Source organism: Chaetodon trifascialis, chromosome 4 (genome assembly GCF_039877785.1).
Source record: "Chaetodon trifascialis isolate fChaTrf1 chromosome 4, fChaTrf1.hap1, whole genome shotgun sequence".
Classification (NCBI taxonomy): Eukaryota; Metazoa; Chordata; class Actinopteri; order Chaetodontiformes; family Chaetodontidae; genus Chaetodon; species Chaetodon trifascialis.
The window spans coordinates 10,541,846-10,563,771 of NC_092059.1; the positions used below are offsets into that span (position 1 = coordinate 10,541,846).

At 43.5% G+C, this 21,926-nt stretch overlaps 1 protein-coding gene across 1 annotated transcript; it reads left to right on the forward strand.

Annotated features, from left to right (window-relative positions):
* The first annotated feature begins 3,612 nt into the window (after nt 1-3,612).
* Nucleotides 3,613-12,218, forward strand: mier2 (mesoderm induction early response 1, family member 2). The gene is made up of 12 exons (XM_070961803.1): nt 3,613-3,791; nt 3,876-4,041; nt 4,755-4,868; nt 4,991-5,102; nt 5,775-5,854; nt 6,133-6,202; nt 6,281-6,432; nt 6,838-6,919; nt 8,490-8,584; nt 8,685-8,815; nt 9,471-9,613; nt 11,233-12,218. Exons 2-12 carry the CDS (start codon nt 4,015-4,017, stop codon nt 11,685-11,687), a joined length of 1,461 nt encoding a protein of 486 aa, XP_070817904.1. The 5' UTR covers nt 3,613-3,791; nt 3,876-4,014; the 3' UTR covers nt 11,688-12,218.
* Nucleotides 12,219-21,926: the final 9,708 nt, after the last annotated feature.

The window sequence follows — 21,926 nt, forward strand, 5'->3', positions numbered from 1 at the left end:
GTCAGCAACTTTTTGTTATCCTGTCAGCTCCACACTGTGACAATGTGTGGCTCTGAATTGATTTCCAGTAGGTTTACATCTATTGTTCAGTGCAGTATATCCTGTTTATCCTCTAGTGTTCAAATCCTTATTGTGCAATAAAGACAAAACCAACTAAGCGACTACACACCCACTGCGCTGAAGAAGGAAAGCCATTCAGACCAGCTCACCTCTGAATTCACCTATTACTGGCCAACACGCAGGCACATTCAAGGACACACACCCAGTAAACTAGCCAGCACAAACCTTTCCGTGGCATTCATTCATACTAAATTTCTTTATACTAAAAGTGGAGCAAACACAGAGTTTGAAAACCCAGAGCATTTTTAATTCTGAATGGTAAACACTTGAGCACATCAACAAGGAGACGCAGCTGTAAACAAACATACAAGTGGGTGTTTTTACAATGATGTGGATTATACTGTGAAGTGCACATTTACTTTACGCATTAGCAACTTAATGAGTCGCCATTACTTTACTTAAATGAGTCAACACTTTAAATTCAGTAACATCGAGCTGAAGCAGAAGAACGTGTACATTAATATTTCAACACATTTCACTTCTGGGAAAGTGCACTACTGCCATCCTTCTGTTAAAAATAATAACACTAATGATTTATATATAAATCAGTAAACTTTATACATACAGTACATACATACTTTATACACAGAAGAAACTCCAGAAATGAAGATCCATAAAATTAACAGTTTATGAGACAATAAAACAAATGTAATCTTGTAATGTTATCATTAATATCAGTGAAAGACTTAAGGCAGAGAGCTCTTACAAAATAAATGAATACCTATTTTCATTTTGCAGTATAAGTGCTTTTTTCCACCCACATTTTTCTCCGTTTTCTTAGTTTATTTGTCGCTTGAAGGCTGTGACTGATACCAGGACTCAGTTTCAGCCTGTTTGCTGTGCATGGGACGGATGAGCTGAATCATCAGCAGCAGATCTGTCCTGTCTGTTGTGTTTATTGTGGTTGGTGTGGTTGAGTAATGTCACCTGTTGGTCAACACATACATGAAGTCTGTCTGTCATATCTGTTGTTGTGATCTTTCATTGCTGAGGACTTCTGTCTTTATCTGTCCTGACCATGTCCTGTCCCTCCCTCATTCACATAACAGACTGCAGGCACCACAATGATATTCAAGTCTAACATCAGTATTATACTCCATACGTTTAAATAAGCAAATAATACGCTAAATATAAAATAAGTAATAACCACCAACATATATAACCACGAGCTTTAGCTTCACGGTCAAGTTTTTAATAAAAAGGCTAATTTAAGAACTGATACCGAAAGTGGGAGGGAACTTGTGGAAAAAGTATGGGGAAATTTTCTAAAGTCAGCAGTCAAACGACGCAAAAAAAGAAGCGAAATAAAGTTGGAAACAGCGAACGTACGCGTGCACCTCGCTGTGGCTCAGCCGCTGTCGCTGAGTCGTTGCGGCAATAAACGGAGCAGTCAGAGTAGCAGGCCTACAACATCCGGGCAATAGTAAGCTTGCGCAGAAACGGAATGGCGGAGGTAAGTGAGCGAAAACGAGGAATGTAATGACCCAAATGATAGAGAAACTGGGCCGAATTTAAGACTTGTGGCACTCCGGACGGTACACACGGCTGTCGGCGGGTTGGCCGGCCGGTGAACGCCGGCTGGAGGAGGGCTACGGTGGGCATTTTGACTGAGAAGCGGAGGAAGAAATGGAGAAGCTCTCCGGCGTATCGCCTCTCTCCGCGTTCTTGGCTTTAAAGAGCCATTCCCTCTGCCTTGATAGTTAAGCCGTAGAAACAATAGGGAGCCCGGCGGGGTTTAACACGGGGGTGCTGAACTATTTCAGGTGCGCCCCGCCGACCAAGTGGCTTCAGTGAGTGAAAAAGTTAGGAGAGATGTCACGACTCGGCGGCGGTAAACTCCGACCGTCTCTTTCGGAAATATTGAGAAGTACTTATTTCCTTCTTGCGCCGCTCGTAGTGAGCCGGAGAGAGGAAGAGACGTTCAGCACCAAGTCACAGGAAAGCGCCCCTGGTCAGCCAGACAGCGCCCGGTGGCTTGGACGAGGCACAGCTCATTAATATTTAGGCTTTCGGTGCACTTTTACAACTTCTGTAGCAGGAATGGAGTCGGCAGAGGTGCGGTGTGATTCAGTGAGTGGTGGGATTGTTGACACCCTCCTGTAGGCTGTCCTGCAGCCTCCTGCACCAAGTTTTTTCACTGTGAGGCAAACTGGTCTTCTGTGGCCTCAGCGTGTCTTCATCAGAGACACGGCACCAGTCAGAAGTTTGGACACACCTTCTAGTCCAGTGTGTTTCCTTTATGTCGAGCTTGTTCTGCTTTGTGCATCAGCTGTGAAGCTTCAAAGCTATGAAATAATACGTGTGGGATGATGTAAACAAAGTGTTAAATGAGCAAAATATGTTTCACAAGAGGCTTCATGGGGTCAAATGACAAAAGGTGATCAGTGGGATTTCTCGCCTTCTTTGTGCGGTTGAGACTATTAGTTGTGTTGTGATGAGCTAATGGAGAAATGCTCAATTACGTAGAGACATGAAGGTCAGTCAATCTGGAAAATTTCAAGAACTGTTGAAGGTATCTTCAAATGCAGTTGAACAAACAGGAAAGGAAAGACCAAGTTCAGTTACAGAAACCTCCAACTAACAACCACAAAAGAGCTTCACAGAGGTCATGTAGCAGACACCTCAACTGTTCGGAGGAGGCCGTGAATCAGGCCTTCATGGCTGAAAAGCTGCGAAGAGGCCACGACTGAGGGAGACCAACAGGAAGAAGAGAAATGCCTGGACTGAGAAACACAAGGAAAAGACAGACCGGTGGGAATCTGTGTCAGTGTTGGTTCCGACCGTCACATCTTTGTGAGACGTAAAGAAGATGAATGGAGTGTATCTGCACCGTGAAGCGTGGAGGAGGAGCGGGGATGGTGTGGGAGTTACTTGCTTTTGGCGATTTATTGGAAAGTCAAGGCATTTAACCAGCATGGCTGACGCAGCATTTTGAAGACATGGCATCCCATGTAGTTTGTGGGACCATCATTAGTTTTTTAACACCACAGTGATCTAAACACACCGTCAGTTGATGTCAGGGCTTTCTGACTAAGAGGGAGTGCAGCTCCAGGTGACTCCACAGTCACCCAGTGTAAACCCAGTGGGGTGGTTTGGAAGGACTTGGACCGCGAAGTGAAGGAAAAGCAGCCAAGAAGTGCTCAGACTATATGGGAACCCCTTCACAAGTGTGTCAGAAAACCGTTCCAGGTGACTCCTCGTGATGTTGGTTGGGAGAGCGCCAACAGTGTGAGACTGTCACCAAAGCTACTTTGGAAATCTAAAATATAAAGGATCATTTTAAGCAAAGCAAACATTCTGTGGAGAGCTGTCTGATTATTCTGTAAGAGGTTTAAACAGGCTGTAAAGTAAGATTATATTACAGTTACAATTGAGTGTCATGGACTGTGGATTGCACAGTGTGATCGTTTTGTCCCTACAGCCGCTCTCATAAGTTAAAAAGGGCGGTTTCAAAGTCAGGAGTCAGCTGAGCTGTAATGGGATGAGCCAGGATCAGCCACCGTTTGATCCCACATGTTGCTTGTGTGTACATGTGTGCACCACAGACGCGCAGAGGAATGTGTTGCCATATTGTAATGCACCCCCACGCTGGTTTACATGACTTCACATGAATTGTTGTACAAATAATGCTCTGTGTGTGTGTGTGTGTGTGTGTGTGTGTGTGTGTGTGTGTGTGTGTGTGTGTGTGTGTGTGTGTGTGTGTGTGTGTGTGTGTGTGTGTGTGTGTGTGTGTGTGTGTGTGTGTGTGTGTGTAGGTGGGTGAAAAGCCCCTGAAGATAAGTGTGGAGGTTGCGGCCTAGTGGAGAGTGCATGAGCTACAGTGATGACGGCCCTCAGCAGGAGAAGCACGAGTGTTAACAGGCCTTAGAGGAGTCGGAGGAGAACTTTCGCCCCATGAAGATGGCAGCGCAGTCCCACAATGTATGGTCAAGTTCAGCCATGTCAAAGCTAGCTGCTGTGTGATTTTGGGAACTTAGCTGCAGGGCGGCATGCATCAGATAACAGTCAACCCATTGTAAAATATTCTTATTATCACTTCTGGAAATTTCTGCTTCTGCAAAAATAGAACGTAAACAGCACAGCTTTCAATGAGTCAGAGCACCAGAACCATCCATCAGCTCAATGTGGACATGTTATTTGAATACAAACAGATAAAGCCCCCCCCCAAACAGATACAACTGGGATTGTTTCATGCAACTTTTTCCTGGATGCTGCAGACAGAAAGCCGCTGGACAAAATTTGCATTACTGCCATTTAGATTATATGTTCCATAACCACCTGAGAGTGCATCTGGCCTGTAGCAACGCTCTGTGTCAGAGCCCAAAGTAACACCCAGAGCTCCACACACCTCACAGTGTCGCTGTCTTTCCTTTCTGTCAGCATTTAGATGGAGCACAAGCGAAGCACTGTCTAATCCGCAGCAGCAGTTATCGGACGTTGATGTTAGATTTACTTTATAATATAACGTTACGTGTGCCCAGTGTCAAAAAGTGCGAGCTATGACGATATTCAGGCCAAAGAGGGGGGAAAAAATGTTAGAGTGTTCTTGAGATCATTGAAATGACAGATGTAGGAGTAACCCAATCACCTCCCTCCACCTGTCGCTGTCTCCCTCTGCTGCTCTCTCTTTGTAGGCCAGTGAGCTTCCTTTGGAGGAGCTGCTGGCTCTGTACGGCTACACGGTGTCCGATCCAGAGAAGGAGACCTGTCGCGTGGCTGCCAGCCTGCCCGACATGACACTGGACAAGGTGAGACACAACAGAGAACACAGAGAACCGTTGATTTCTGATCTGTTATTGGTGGTCGCATTGTTTTTTTGTGCTCTTTGCTAAACTGTGCTGCTCTATTGTTCTTTATGTGCTCTGTACAGGATCAGATAACTGAGGATCTCTTTCCTGGGGAGGAGGAAGAAGAATCGTCAGCTGATGACCTCACCCCTTCAGTCACCTCAAACACCTCAGATCTGCTGCGCCGCCTCCAAGGTGTCCAGCACAAAGTCGTACATTTGCACATGACATTTTAAGTAAATTTCCCACTAAAGAAAAGTTATAAGTTGGAGGGTTGACTTCATAAATTCTATTCTATCTACTGCTCTGTATGTCTGTCTCCATATGACTGAATGATGTCAAACGCACTCATACATTTCTGAACTGGAGGAAATATAATCAAACAGTCTTTCTTTGGTAGTGATTCTGTTTGAAGTGAGTGACAATATTGGTGCTGAGTCCACAAAATATAATGAAAACTGGATATAAGGCAGATGCGCTGGTTTTATATCCTTGATGCACCCAGGAGAAATTAAATGGAAACTCAATTTCTTAAAAGATAAAGGAGAGGAAGAGCCTGTTTCTCTCTCCTTCTTTTCTCTTTTCCGTTGGTTGCTTTATCCTGAATTGTATTTTATACATTAAGTTATATATATTGAATTTGTACCTGTCTTTCTATAACTTCCAGTGCTGCCTGCTGCTGTCTTGGGTGGGTTTCGCTTGAGAAACTGATTTTTATCTCACTAAGATTTACTTAAATTAATGAAACAAGTCCGAAGTTTCGTAAAGCTTTTTTTTAATAACATCTTTGTGGTTTGTCAGCAGAAGGACATGACTTTAAGATGAAATTTTTTGTCTCATCCTGCTCTCTGATGGTTTGTCTCTCAGGTGGAGACAAAGACACATTAGTCAGCTCATCAGAGGAGGACTCTGATGATGCCTCTGTTCCCTCCAATGAAGAGCACAAGGTAGGCCACCGAGGCCAAAAACACACATCAGTTTACTCAGTTTATGTAAGAGACGTTATTGAGCAGTAAGTTACCGCTTGCATTTCGCCAAGCACCTTTTGAAAAAAGTGAAACAATGACAGAAGATTATTTCTTTAAATGAGCTCTTTGGTTAATGGTCTGTCTCGCATTTGGTCCAATGAGTGGGCGGTTCTGTCTGAAGAAGGGACAGACTTGAACAAATGGTTCATATGACACATTTCATATTTATGACAGACTGTCTTTGCTCTCCTTTTCAGGAGATCATGGTTGGCTCCATGTACCAGGCAAAAATCCCTCCACTCGGTTCATATATGTACCAGGACAGAGGTGAGCGTCTGAGAAACATCACAGAGCAAAGTGTAGTTGTATGAATCTCACCCTCTTTGCGTTTCTTTGTTCTTCTAGCCTACAGCAGCGAGGACCAGTTGCTGTGGAGGCCCGGTGTTCTGCCGGTGCACGAAGTGGAAGAGTTCTTGCTGTATGCACACATGCCGCGTGGCCAGGAGGGGGCAGCATGCACACGAACACAAGGGGACACTGTTCGAGACAATGAACAGGTACACTTTAAATTGCATCCCAGACAGAGATTGTGCTCAGTGTTGTATGTTGAGCAGGAGAAACATGCTGTTTAAACGTATTGAGAGAAACTGGTGGTAATGAATGCTTAGAGGGCTACTAGTATCTGAAGCTGCGTAGCTGCTGACTCAGCATTTATAATCAGCTGCACTGATTATATCACGGACTGTGTCCCAATCATCTCGAGACTTGAAAATCCATCTTGAATTGATCTCATTTATCTCCGCTTAATGATTAACCTACTTCAGCTAACTGCAGTCGATAGTTGGACGGTTGAATCATTTGTCAGTGGTCATTGAATGAACAGGAGATCTTCTGCGTTCCACTCAGTGTCAAAACAGTCTAACCCTTTTGGCTCACCCTCGTCCTCTCCTCTTCATCCTCAGGCACTGTACGAGCTAGTGAAATGCAACTTCAATGCAGAAGAGGCACTGAGACGATTACGCTTCAATGTTAAAGTGTTTAGTGGTAAGAGCCTTGCTGCTGTCCTACAGTCACAGCATACAGTATTTTCTCAATGTTATTCAGAGTAACTTCTCACAGCTGTAAAAGAAACTTATCTCTGCTTGACTCCAATGATAAACCTCGTAAAATGGGGGGGGCATGCCTCCTTCGGGCACCTTGAGTGTCTCATATATTATCTGCAGACAGGTTGAAGGCAAAATATTTGAGACACCACTTTGACACTTCACATGTTGAGCAAGAGCCCAAGTTTTTTTTTTTCAGGGAAAAAAACTGCAAAGCTGTTGTTTTGACTCTGTGATAAAAGCCACACACAACAAAAGGGGAATCAGTCGTCCCTGCTGCGATTGATGTGGTTTTCATCATGACTCATGAAGCAACTGCCAGCAAACTGAAAGCTGTCCCTCTGTCACGCAGCACCATTGAGTACATTGTATGTACGTGACAGACATTTTGCTCTGCAAAAGGATGAAGTAAGTGACAGGAAGAAAGGCTGTTTTTTGATATCACTGTCAGGTTTGTGTTGCAGATGACGTGAAGGAGGATTATAGTTGATTTTCATCTCTTCCACTTCTTTGAAAGAGGCTGATCTGAAATCGGAGGACTTTGAGGGGATCAGCCCAGACGGGGCTTAGACAAAAGTGAGAAGGCTAGGGGGTGTCAAAGTGCTCATCAAGTGAGCAGTCAGAAGAAGAAGACATCCTGTATTAGTCACAAACAGCACAACATGCAGAGTTAGGGGGAGAAACTGCTCACATGAATTTCACATGCTTATGTGAAATTCTTCTCCGCTTTTGACCCATCCTTGGTCCGTCTTTCCTCCACGGCATACCAGGAGCGGTGGGCTGCCAGCCGACCGGCGCCCGGGGACCAGTTCCTTTATCGTCACCATTGGTCAGGTGGTGATCTTCTTGCATGTTTTTAGTGTGGGTTTTTTATGGAGGACACGCCAGGTGAACACAGGGAGAACATGCAAACTCCACACAGAAAGGCCCCTTTCCTTGAGCAGCAGGCACTGAAGGCATGGTGGAAGACACGCCCCCCCAGCACCCTAGGTGGGACTTGAACCCGGGACCTTCTAGCTGTGAGGCGACAGTGTTACCCCTGTTCCACCGCGCCACCAGTTGACATACCATTTGATATGAAAAGAGCCACTTGCATCCAACCTGCTGAATCCTCCAAACTGTAGGATGAGATTAGAATCTTGGAAAAATAAGGGAACTCAGTGTCAGTGCACAGTTGCAGATCAGCAACTCAAGCCCACATTTGAGCCCCAGGAACGCATGTGTGCTGGGGGATACTGCAGAATATGGCTGTATCTGCTCCCCTGTCAATGGTGTGAACTCGTGATGTCTTATTCAGCAGAGAGGCTCCAGTTAAATCTACTACCATCAAGACAAAATTCAGGTCAAAACCGAACGTGGAGTTACATTCTCAGAGCCCTGCTTTGTGATATAATCTGCAGCACAAGCCTGTGGTTGCATTGCATTCATTTTCTTTGATTATTAGATTAAAATAATGAATTGAAATTGATGCATTGTGCTAAAATGCTCCCGGTGCTTTTCCCTCTCTTTAGAAGAGCTGTGTGCCTGGAGTGAGGAGGAGTGCAGGAGTTTTGAGCACGGCTATCGAGTTTACGGGAAAAACTTCCACCTCATTCAGGCGAATAAGGTGAGTGTTGAGGAGACAACACGTCAGCTGAATCTTTCCTGACTGATGATCTACCTACATGCTGTACTCATCGATCTTTGGGTCCCTAAAAACTCCTCAGGTACGAACGCGCTCGGTTGGGGAGTGTGTGGAGTATTACTACATGTGGAAGAAGTCTGAACGTCACGAGTACTTTACCCAGCAGGCCACCAGGCTCAGCCGCAAGAAGTACAGCCTGCAATCAGGAAGCATGTGAGTCCTGCAGGAGCACTGATGAGAAGATTCATCGTCAAGCTGAATGTGAAAGATAGATAGAGATAGAAAGAGAGATCACGCCTGAGCCAAAACATTCATCTGCAAACAGGCTGAATCTTGCAGTGTGCAACTCAACGTCATGCCGTGCCCCATGTTAAAAACCATACATTGTGTGCTGATGGGGTGTCAGGTAATGGGCAGTATTTCCAACTTCATGCATCCGGTGCTTATTTATTTCAAAACAGTTTCTGTTGCGATTTCGGCTTAACTTGAATTCAAACTCATATTTGTTTAGTGGGTAGACCTCTGCCAGTGACCTCAAAGGGTTGGTTCAGCCAAAAAAACAGAATAGCATGTGTGGACCTACTGTTTACTGAAGAAATGAGGTAACAGGGCCACTGATTCTGGAAAGGAAAACCGTTGTGTTGATTTTATATTGTCATTTTTTTCAATTCTTTTAGCACCAAACAAGTTTCCATTTACTTCCATGGTGTTGGGAGAGCAGCAAAAATGCAAGAGATAGATTTAGTTCAATAAAACAAAGCTCTGTTAAAATCAAATTGAGAGATTGGGTGCAGAGGGAGGACTTGAAATGCTCGTTGTTGATGCCCACTATACTGCGCTAACAGTGTTAGCATGTGGTGTGTTGCAGGGAGGACGGAGACCAGGACGGGGAGGTTGGGGAGCTGGAGGGAAGCAACAGTTCTTCAGGCTTGTTGTCTCATAGCTCCATGGGCACCGGGCAGCTGGAGTCCCCTTTGCCTCCCCAGTCGAGCCTGGATCTGGACAAGCAAGGTAAAACTTTGAAGTCCTTTCTTACAAGCATCTGGTGGCGATGGCTCAAATTCTGGAAACTGTTGCCAGTACAGTAATTTGCTCTCTTACAGATGCGACACCATAAGAGTGAAGCCAGTGTTACATCCATAATACTCTGAAATATTATTTCTGTTATCTCATGTTCACAGCAACACAGAGTCACTTGACAAAGAAGCACATGTACCGTTAAAGCTGTGAAGATCTCCACTGATTTAATTAGAGTTTCCTTTGAAGTGGAAGCTGCTCGTAGAGCACTTGACTGGACCATTTGCCAGATAGAGCGTGTCGTAAACTCGTCTCTCACGCAGTGGACTTAAGGGTCACAAAGAGCTGCGTCACCTCACCCGTCTGCAAATAAACCATTGACATACCATGTCACATAATTTCTGCTATCCATCGTGTTTTACATGCAGTTCTACGGACTTCATTTCTGCCTAACGAATGCCTTATTTTGATTACATGGTTTTCCTTTTGTTTTGACATCACGTTTTCATTATCTTATGTTATGAATCATTTCTGTGTCTCTCCTCCTTTGTTTTCCCTGCTGTTTTCTTGCTTCTTGTGCATCTTGTGTTGTTGTGTTTGTGCGTGCACATGTGCATGTCTGTATCTGTATGTGTGTGTGTGTATGCACACCTGTTGCCATGGTGCTCCAGAGGAGGAGGGCCGTCCCCGGCGCAGACGAACCCCCCGCTTTCTCTTAAAGCCATGAACTCGGTCCAGACAGGCCTCAGAAAGCAGGCTGGGCCTGCAGGTAAAGAAGGTGACAGGAGGGAGTCAGAGAGAGAATATGAGTAATGTGTTGATTGGGAACAAATGTCATTAATATTTCCTGCAGCTGATAATCAAATTCCACTTAAGACCAGAAGATACATGTATATACATGTGTGTACAGCCTCCTCAAATGATGTTACAAACAATGTCAGATATGTTGAGCCATTTCAGGATGAATTCATGCCTCACTCTCTTGACTTTTTCTGTGTAAAATTCAGTGAAGTGCATTCGATGTTTTCCATCACATGTGCTCCAAATGTAACTCCAAATGGAAGTTAAATTCAAAATAAATGTTCATGTAGCGTGTAACATTTAACCATAACCATATTTAACAACTAAAATCTCTAGTGTTTACTAAGAATGAGTTTACAGTTTGTCCAAATGGCTGTGGTGCATTCACTGTGCACACAAACGGAATCTGACCTACAAGGAGTCTTCAATGCAGAACAAACAAAAAAATGACATCTTGCTGCCCAATTTAGCAGATAATTGTTAACATGTGGTTGGCAAGACAGAACGACTCATAAGGCCTTATGCCAATTTAAGAGTTGGAGTTTTCTGCTGATGTTAATTTAAGAGCCAGTTCGTTGAATGTCTCTGACAGTTGTTGCTAACGAGAAACACACTGATGCCAATCAAATCAAATCTCAATCTCAGTATCATTAAAGAGTAATTCTGTGTGTAGACGGTTTTTTTTGGATGATAATTGAAAACATACATAAAACACAGTATGTGAACATTATTAGAACAAATAAATCAGTAATAGACCACATGACTGCAGATGTGCCTCATCTCATGCGATGAACTCCTCCACATCTGTCCAGATGGTGAGCTGGTGATGGGGCTGTCAGACTTGTGTGGTGACGGATGTCCTCAGCAGATGTTTGGCTGCCCCTTCTCTCTCCCGCCCATGGACGACCTGCGGGATCCTGGCTCAGGCGGTTGTTGTCCCTCGGCTCCGGTTCAGCTCCAGTCCCAGCCCTCCCCTCAGAGCTCGCAGTGGTCCAGCGGGAGCCCCCCATCCTGCCATGACGACCTTCACCTCCCAGGCTCCTGCTTCTACCAGCTCCACATGCACGGTGGGCCTTTTGTTTCTGAGGGCCCTGACTGTGGTACAGCGGGCGGCGGGGCTGGCTCCCCCCGTGGGCTGCAGGTGGAATTTAGCCTGTCTCCGTCCGCCTCGCCTCCCTCATCCGCCGTCCTCCCGTCACACTTCCAGGCATTTGGCGGCCTGCTGCACCCCTCTCCCGTCCAGCATCCCCGCTCTCTCACACAGTGAAGGGGAAGATCAAAACTGAGTTGAACTCTTTGTGGTTCGCCCCGTGTTGAGATCTTTAACTGGCGTTCCTATTCACGCTGGGCTTGAAGAAACCAGGACAAAAAGTGCATTTACTCAAATGTGTGAAAAAGGATCGGACCGACTACCTGGGGTTACTCGTCTGTCTGAACCCTCTACTGAGACACTTGAACCCTCTGTCCATTGCGGAATGTTGAGTGTTAATCACCACTTTCAGGTGTTGATTATGTGTTTATTAACAGTTGATTACCTGCACCATGGCAATGCTATTGATTGACTGTAATTAATACATACCTGTGAAAGCACAGTGCAGGTGACGAGAGCTGCAGCAACCATGCAAACAAACCGCACGCAAGTGGCCAGCAGCCTGTTTTTGAAACCGATCAATGCTTGATGACGTTAACCACTGTTGCTTTGTTTTTGTTTTATTTATGAGGATGGAAAAGTTGGACTGCAGCTCAGATTTCTCCCAACTTCTTCCAGGAAGAGCAAATCATGTGTTTTTACATATGTTCTTTTCTCTCTGGAGAGCGCCGCAGAGTAAAATCTGTCCCTTCAAGCGAAGAAGAATACTCCATTTTTAAACATCAAGTGTGGAATTGGCTCCTCGCTTTCAGCCTCACGTCTGTTGTGTTGTCACGTCCCGCCTCCACCTGTCTGAAAGCTTAAATATAAAGAGCTGAAACATTCAACAGCAGGTTGAGATTTGAATACGGGCGGAGGAAAAGGAGCACAAAATTTATACATATATATTTTTAAATTTTGCTTTTTGTGGAAGTTTTCATCTTCATTTTGAAGATTCACAAAGAGATTTATAAAAGTTTGGTGGTTTGTCATCAGTTCTGACCACCTTTTTCCAACATGTTGAATATTTTAGTACCATTGAGAGCCTGTTTGACATGCAGAACAGGCACACAATAAAATCAATGTAAAACATACAGGGGAACATAACAAAGTCACTGAATGCAAATGCAGTTTCTCAGGTTCTGTAACTTTGATCTCCAAGATGGCTGATCAATGAGTCAAACACACTCTGGACTGATGGGATGTTATTAAAAGTTTAAGACACAGCTTGTTGGTGTAAAAGTAAAACGTGAAATTTAAAGTTCTGGCACCTTCTGTTTGCTTCTTACAGCCAAGTGTCGTCCAGTCGGTGAACATGTGCGAACAACGGTACAAAAGTGATATTTTTAGCGGCAGAGTGCAACAGATCCAGACTGTGCTGTGGATTAAACGAATCTTTTTCCTTTGCAATGTTTCCTTCACTGACCTCTGCTGGACAAAATTCAATATACTCATTATGCTGTTAACGTCTCCAATAGTAATATATTTTATTGTGCCAGTCTGTTAAGAAGAGTCTCAATTTTTTTCTGCCCCAAAGTCTCATGGGCTCCATTTAGAGTGGAGTTTTGAGAAGTTTTATATTCTCAATTTACTTTTATCGTCTCATATTATTTCATGTGTTTTCTAAAGCGCGGCGGGAGCTTCAAATGAATTAGTGCATTAGTTCACGTATTGAAAGAATCTACCAGTTCAAGATTGATTTGATCATTTGAAAAAAATGTAACTTAAAACAGCTTTAAAATGCCTCTTGGGGCAACTTGGGGAACAATTTCATACATTTTTATTCATTCCATAAAACAATGTATTGATTTGTGCATTCATACACACACATTTGGCATGTTCTTCTTTATAACAGTACATTTTACTGTTTCTAAAGGAAAAGTCACAGGGAAGGAAAGGATTTAGCCCCACGTTCTTCCTCCCATCTGTCCTTCTATTTATTCTTTATTTCTGTCTATAAACGTAGGAGCTCTTCCTGTAATGTCTGTTAAAGGCCAAGCCAGCTTCAGATCGATGATTGTTTTCTGATCCCTCCACGCTGGCAGCAGCCATGGTTGGTGGAGGCATCATATTTTCGGGTTGTCCATCCATACGTCCCATCCTTGTGTGAACAATATCTCAGGAACACCTGGAGGGAATTTCCTCAAACCTGGCATAAATGTGGCCCAGTCACTCAAGGATGAGCTGATCAACGGTCGCTGTGACCTCTCCAAACACACTCAGAAGAGGAGATTGTGAGCATATTTTACATTTGGTCAGATGCTGAATTGCTGCAAAAATCTTGGGTGTCCGCCTTGAAGCTGTGCTGATTGTATAGATCATCTGTGCTGTTGGGTTGAAGATGTGTGTGAAGCATCCATGTTTGACAGTTTGTAGCTTCTTTGCAGCAGCATCCATATCTGAAGCATTGTTGTTCAGTTCAGGCTCATTGGGTCTGCTGATGTCGTTGCACCATGTGATGAAGCTCTCTATCAGTCCTCTGTCCTCCTCTAAGTGAAGACAGCACGTTTCTCACTGGAAATTATTCACTGGAGTCATACGTGTCCATTTTGCCAAAAAATTACACTTAAAACCTTTCATTAAATTCCTTCAGAGTCTTCATTACACATATGTGTCTGGACAGACATGGATGTAAACTGCAACAGGACTGGTTGTTGTTTGTTGTTTGACTGTTTACATGGGGGGGGGGTTCAGGACAAGACCATGAGGGCAAGAAAAGGCGCTGAATCACTGCCTTTTGTTAATTCTTTTTTTTTAACTTTTATTTTAAGCAATTTATATATTGTACTGCTTCTGTTTTGTTTGTAATTATTATATTTTGTAAAAAAAAAAAAAAAAGGAATGATTAAAATGAAGATGGGTGAAGTAAAATGTACTGCTTCAGTATTTGTTTTGAAAACTGATGCTGTCGGGATTCTGTGTCTCTTAGGCTACGTTTAGGGAAAACGCACATGTTTTCATGTGGTTTGGCTTCTCGTATACACACAAACAGAGTTTTTTTTCACAGAAAACAATAATTTATAAAACTCCGGCCAAAGTGGAGATTTCTGAAAACGCTGCTTATGCGTTGGCGTGTAAACAGGGTTAAACGGCGTTTTAGGTTCCGAAACGTCACAACATGCGACTGAAAATACTTAACGTCATGTGAGCGACCTATGTTTACACTCACACCCATAGGGTTGACGCTCCAAAGCATATTCATCCGGGGCCAAAATATCCGTTTTCCAAAACACCCTGCTACGTGTAAACGCTGGCTTAATCTGCTGCCCCTGCGGAAGTGGCACTCCCTCCTTGTGTGTGTGTGTGTGTGTGTGTGTGTCTGTCTGTTTGTGTGAGTGGAGACGGGTGGAGACAGGCGTTCAGGAGTCAGAGCTGAACCACACCAGCTGCACCTCATCTCAATAATCAAAACCTCTACAAACACTCAGATGCCAGATTGTAGATTGTGCTGTCTGTCAGCGTTACTTCACTTCAAGCCTCTTCACCTGCGTTTATCCTGTTTTCTGCTTGTTGCCTGGTTCCCCTTGCCTACTCTGTTTCTGCAATGTATCTGTTTACAAGTAGAAATTGTGAAATTTGGAGCATTAATTTGAAGGCTAAACTAGCAATGAAGTCCACAAATGCAACATAGCGGACTGACAAATGTGCATATCTGAAACAAAGGTTTGATCTGCATTGATCTGATTCAGACATTTCCAAATCCTGCATGAGGTCTTACACTCTTCACTCAAAGAGTCGTCAGTACCATGTCCTTGGACATTCAAATGGAAAAAACCTAACTCTTCTTAACACGACGGCAAATGCAAAGACACCTAAATGCACCGTCACTAACCTAATGCAGGGTTAGTGACACACTCCTGATTACTCTAGTCTGCATGTTCCCCCTCATCTAACACACACATCCAAAACCCACACTCACCTTTGACATGCTCAATGATGGAGTCTCGCAATTCACATTTACACCAGTGTGTTGGATTTAGTGGCATCTAGTGGTGAGATTGCAGATTGGACCCACTGAATACCCATCACCTCAGGAGAAGCTACGGTGTTTGGTTTGTCCTTTCTGGGCTACTGTAGAAACAGGACAGACTCTGTGGAGGAGGACCTGCTCCTTCTGTAGATATGAAGGGTTTACAACATATCAAAACACATAGCTTAACAGAACAATGCTAGAATGATTACCTCCATGTTGTTTTTAATGATGTATTCAGAGATAGTTGTTAGTACCTGGCTCTGACTGACTTTTGTCACGACTGGGACTCCATACTCAAACCACTACTGTAACATCCATGACAATGTTCACCAAATCCAGAAGGTGGCGCTGTCACTCTGCTGAGCCTCTGAGGACACCAGCCTCTTGGCAAAACAACAAGTCGACAGAGACTGACAGCAAAGACCGAGATTACACCGTACATCTTATTCGAGATGTTTAGATGCAGGAATTCTTTATGTCAGAAGTCGTACTTGTAGTACAAGTAGTAAGTACATTCATTCAAGTACTTTACTTCAGTATAAATTTGAGTATTTCCATTTTGGAAGCAGTCAGTCACACACACAGTTAAAAGCAGGTGTTCCTGATGTTTTCCTGGCACATCTGCAGAGCTGATTGCAGCATGGTTTTAGCGAGCTGCAGTGCATTGAAATTAAATGGGACTGTGTTCATATTATCAACGACATAATTTTTTTCCAGGAATGCAGTACTGTGCCGCCTTGATTTTGGTACACTAAGTATTAAGTATTTTAATTGTGTACTGATGAGACAGAGATGGTTCTTCTAGAGCTTCTGATTAGTCTGAATGTTTTCCTTCAGCTTGCGATTTGTTTTCTTGTTCACGTTCTTTAAGCAGAAAATAGCAGAAATGTTTTGCTTGTTTTGATTCCTCTCTATGAATTCGTATTTGTTGTCTGTTTTTATGGTAGTAACTGATCTCACATGGAAAAGTCCTGCTGAGCGGCCTAAAGAGAACAGAATGATCCCACACAGTTCAATGGGTGCATTTAGAGTGTGAGCATTTCATTGACTCTCCTTCACACGCATTTTATTGTAATTGCACAGTGCACTGCCCACTTCACATTAAAAACGTATCACAAGTGGGATGCTCGGTAAAGTCTTCCTCTGTTGGCCACACACCAGCTACATTGCAGCATGTTGGAGTTAAATGTGTTTGCCAAGAGCACTTCAAAAGTAGTCAAGAAGTGTTGAGGGCTCACTTCCCCTTACCGTAGTTTCTCGCTGGTATCCTGAACCTCGTGGACAGGTTCTTTACAAGTTTCTCCTTGTATGCAACAGTGCAACTACTGCATGCCAGTGTAGTATCAAGTCCAATATTTGATCATTTATTTTCATTTATTATTGATGTTTTCATTTTAGAGGGACATCAGCAATTCAGTGCTCATTTCTCAAAGGTTACAGCAGTGTTATTGTTTTGCAGACGTGTACGCTGAACCTTACTTACAAAGTCAAGTACAAATCTTGGGAAACATCAAGTACATTCCTCTCGGCTCAGAAGTCACATGTGTATGTGTGTAAATGTAATGCATGTGTAATGCATGTATGTTGCACCAGGATGAATCAGACACACTGCTCCGCCCCCATGAGCTGTCCTGACAGGCTGAACTCCGTCAGAGTCGCTGCCCAGAGCGCTGCAGCAGCTGCCAGCTCACCAGCCCTCTGAATCAGGGCTTTAGATGCTGGACATATGTCTTTTATTTTAGAAAGACACTCCAGTAGAGCTGTGGAAGAATGGATGAATGCATATACTGTAAATATGGTTTCAAAAATTTGAAAAAGACTAGTGTATGTTTCGCATTCAATATCTTCTACTCAGTGAAAAAGAAAGTAATGGTATGCAGGCTTTTGATTCATTCGCCTTCTTCGTCACACTTAGCACGACTTAGCCAAAAACGACCCGTTCTCTTGAAAGTAAACCATTGTCAGCGGTTGTGTGCTCAATCTTCACGACAACAAATCTCAGCCACTGCTTGAGTCCTTCCTCTTTCTCCTCAGCTGTGGCCATCAAGACATGACAGAACTGTCTCCACTGTATATTTCTGCTTTTTGTCCGATCCTGTATCAGCAGAGTGTTGAGCGTGTCATGGTGTCTGAACATCTTTTCACCAGTATTCTGCAGCCACACTCCTTTACCAATGCATCCTCTATGCTTCTTTGATGCAGGGCTATTGTCAAGCCTTTAAAAGAGCCCTTTTTCCTACATGCTCAGCCCGTTGTTTCTGCTTCTGGGTCCTCATCTTGTTGAATAGAACCATGACAATGATGGAGTTCATAACAAACTGAGCTGTCGATGCTGGAGTTTATTCTTCACATTTATCTCTCGTCTTCGTTTTCTTCTGCCACTCAGCTTAATAAATGCCCGACGCTGACACAGAGGAACAACTTTTCTGTGTGTAAAGCCACCAAAGACGTCAACTAACTAAGAGTGAGCCAGTAACAGACAATTTTCATTTCCGCCCCATGCATGTGAACAACCTTGGAAAACCGCACTTAAACCCAATTAGTTTGAGATTAGGTGTTAACAACACTCTGAGTCAAAAGGTTAAATAGCTTCTCTCATCCATTCTTGTATCTCAACACAAATTGACTGTAGAACTTCCTTTTTTGGGGGAGATTACACCATCGCCCGCTGCCATCTGACTCAACCCACAGATAAAAACATCAACCGCTGCTTGAGTTGCTAAAAGAATTGTGCAATTAAATTAATGGACTATAATGATCTGCTCAAGGAAGGAAGCTACATCATCTGCTGGAGGTTTCCTCTCTGTTGATTTAATAGAAGAAGAATCGTACTTTTATTATCACATCACACTACATGTTGCACACTACATGCTTCCCATGAAATTACTTCCTCCACATTTGACCCATCCTGGTCGTCCTTCCTCCGCGGCAGACCAGGAGCGGTGGGCTGCCAGCTGACATCCAACAGCAGCGCCCGGGGACCAAACTCTCCTTGTCACTTTGTGGTGATCTTCTTGCATGTTTTTAGTGGGGGTATTTTATGGAGGATACCCCAGGTGAGCACATGCAAACTCCACACAGAAATGCCCCTTTTCCTCGAGCAGCAGGCACTGAAGACCACCAGCGCCCACTGCGGGATTCGAACCGGGGACCTTCTAGCTGTGAGGCGACAGTGTTACCACCGAGCCCCCCCGCGCCACCAAATAATAGTTAAGGTCTCTGCTGAATGTGTTTGTGGAGCTATTGATGCCCCAAAGTTTACAGCGTCATATGATCAGTTGATGTTCTTTGAAAGTAAAACAGTCAAGCAGTTTGTAGTTTAATGTCAACGCTGACTCTAACTTCCATGTTTGTCACTGCTGTTGGCTAACTCTCCACTGTAACTGCACTGTATTCCTGTGACAGACAGTGGACTCGTGATGGAGTCTCACATTCTGTTACATCTGGCTGCTGAAATGATGCTGTTTGTCATGTCCCTCAGCCCTGTGATGTACATGTACAGTGTGCATATGCTAAATATACTGTACATACATAGATGTATGTGTAAAAAGCATATACAAATAAATGCATAGAGTATTATACTGTCTGTACACTGTTACGGTTAAATCAGGATCAAGGGTTCCTCTTAATCTAATGTGGTAAATGTTGATTTTCTGTGTGAATCACTACACAGCAGGCTCAGTCTTAATCTCAGCAGTAACCTCAATGTTTTCTCTCATCCAGTCTCAGTCAGAAAGCCTGCACCAGCCTGTGCTTTAATGCCTACTGTCAGTCAGAGGAATCCCACAGTGCACTGCAAACAGAGAACTGCTTCTACATTACATACACTTCCTGTCAGGTGACCCTGCCCGTGGACCAATCCTCGCAGCTCCTCTGCAGCCCACCTCACCCTAGCAGCAACCACACACACGCATGCACTAAGCCTCTATCCACAAATGAATTCATTGAAAATACAGATATTTTGTGCGCAAATAGCTCAGAGTGCATTTAGCGCAGCGCCAGTGTGAAACTGCTTGTTTGAAACATAAATGAAGAATGTCATTGAGCTCCTCATCATTGTCACACAGTTGTACAGATAAATGGAGAAATCCTGCAGTATTTCTATGATTTTTATTTCAGAGCTTTCAGAGAGTAATCGTTCAGTGAGGCTCTGACTCTTGCCCTCTTCACTGCTAGCTGCTGTCATTAATTCTATCACTGCTGATACCAGTGCGGAGAATTAAGAATGTCTGCAAATGCAATTCTCCCTTTAATGCACTTTTTTAATCTGATTGCCAACAGAATCAATTAATGGTCACATAAACAAAGCAAAGTATGTCTGTGTCAGTGTGTAAGCCATGAGGAAAGCACCTCAAATTAATTTTTTTTTAGTTGAGAGAATTGACAGGGTCTGCTAATCCTGATTGCTTTCTTTGCAACAGAAGAGTAACACATTTGTGTTTTTAAATTCAGCGTCATTCAGCTTTAACCAACACACAGCGGTAATCTGTTTTCTCCTGAAATCTGGGACATAATGCATGACCACAGTAAACGTTAACCTCGCTACAAAATATGTTACAGTGCAAGCTGTTGATTTATCTTTGCACAACACATTTTTGTGATTACACAGTTGGCAGTGTTCAGGAAGTGTTTTTAAATTCTGGTTTCAGATTTGTATTCATATCTGACGACACATTGCAACTGTAAGCCCTGAATTTGAAGCAGTTTGAACTCAGAGGTAATGTATCTGCAGACCTTCGATGAATGTGACCTTAACTAGTGTGGCATATACAGCCAATGTGCCTTTACATTTCATCAGACTCTAGTGCCATTTAAAGCAGCAGTCATGCATACTGGGTCAAGTGGAATGTATTCATTAAGTGCCTTTAGCATTCTCTGCCTTCACTGGAGAGCACAGAAAATGGAGCTATTATCTGTCACCTGATTCCTCTTCTACATTTTTTACTCGGGCTACAAGCAAAGGAGAAACATAACAAAACATATGTACAAAATGAAATGATGTAGAGAATTTTATGTCTCTGGTGAGTTCTTTTGTTTCAGCACATCACTATTTATCATCTCACCTTATCCCACCTTCTCTGTGCCTCCTCTCCTATAAGGAAGCCCTCTGTCTGGCTCTCTAGTGCCCTCTGCTGGCCCCCAGCTGCAGGTGAAGGAACAGAGCAACACTGCAGTCTTTGTGGTGTGGGAGTCTGTCTGTGAGGCACCAGCATGGCCTCATCACCCAGTGCAGCCTCTACAGACCAGAATGAACAGGGACGGAATTGCCTTTGTCACTTAGTTTGTGAGACAACTGTATTAAGTCAGAAAAAATTAAACACCAACTTAAATGGTCTATAAACACATCTCTACAATGTGGACCCCTTTTTTAGGTTAAGTGACTACATTTGCCTACAGTTCCAGCTTGACACACGTTTATATTTACACTTTTTTTCTTTTTTATATATATATATGATAAAATGGCAGATGATTTAATGATAATTGTGACTATTTATTTATTTATTTACTCATTCTGGTGGTTTAGCTTTACCTTTAAATGTTAGCAAGGAATCACACAGTGAGACCATACACAATGAGAGAAGCTTGTTTTTTAATGTCTGGATAATACTTTCAGCTTCATTAGTACATGCTTTTAATACATAAGACGGATATGGGAGAATAAGAAGTGCATGCGGAGTGCAGTACAGCAGGAAAAGCCTGACGTAGTGACGTAGTTGCAACCGTCCCTCTATCTCCTCTGGCCTCCTGTTCTCCAGGCCAGGTTTCAGTGGTTGATTAGAAGCTTCGCTGCTGACTATGTGAGCTGCTCATTTGAGGAGAATAAATGCCAAGTGGGCATTTAAGACGCTTCTGGGAGGGCAGTCAGGTAACAATTAGTAGTATAAATGTGCAATGTACAAGCAGAAAATAGATGCCTTGTTTTCTCTGTGTACATTTGCACAGTTGTCTCCACAGAGTATGAGTGAGTGCCATTCTGTGTCGTCTCTCATCAGGAGAAGTGTTCTTTATTTGCATTTCAGGTGACTGTAAAACAACACTGAGCTGATTGATAGCTATCACTGGTTGAACAACATTAACAACACTGTTTTTTTTATCATAGTTCAGACAAATGCTGAAAAACGCCTTCTCTGGAAAACGTTTGTCACAATGCAATTAATGGCCCCTGAACAAAACTTCAAATGTCAAGGCTGCCCTTTACAGCCTCTGCTCCTGTTGCCAGGATAAAGCAGAATATCTGGCCTCCAGTTCCTGACCCTGCACTCTGCAGTGTGACCGCCCGGATCTCCAACTCTGAACACATGCTGAAAAACGTCTACTGTGAGGCAGCGGATCACACTTCAACCTCTGAACTAACTAATGGACTGTGTGATGAAGAGGAGAGAGAGAATTCTAATTAATTATTA

Bases quoted from the DNA above. Each gene is read 5' to 3' on its own strand.
- mier2 (XM_070961803.1), top strand. From the start codon at position 4,015: ATGAAGATGGCAGCGCAGTCCCACAAT. The intron at 6,203-6,280 runs GTGAGCGTCTGA...TTGTTCTTCTAG, and splicing joins ATATATGTACCAGGACAGAG to CCTACAGCAGCGAGGACCAG. The intron at 6,433-6,837 runs GTACACTTTAAA...CTTCATCCTCAG, and splicing joins CTGTTCGAGACAATGAACAG to GCACTGTACGAGCTAGTGAA.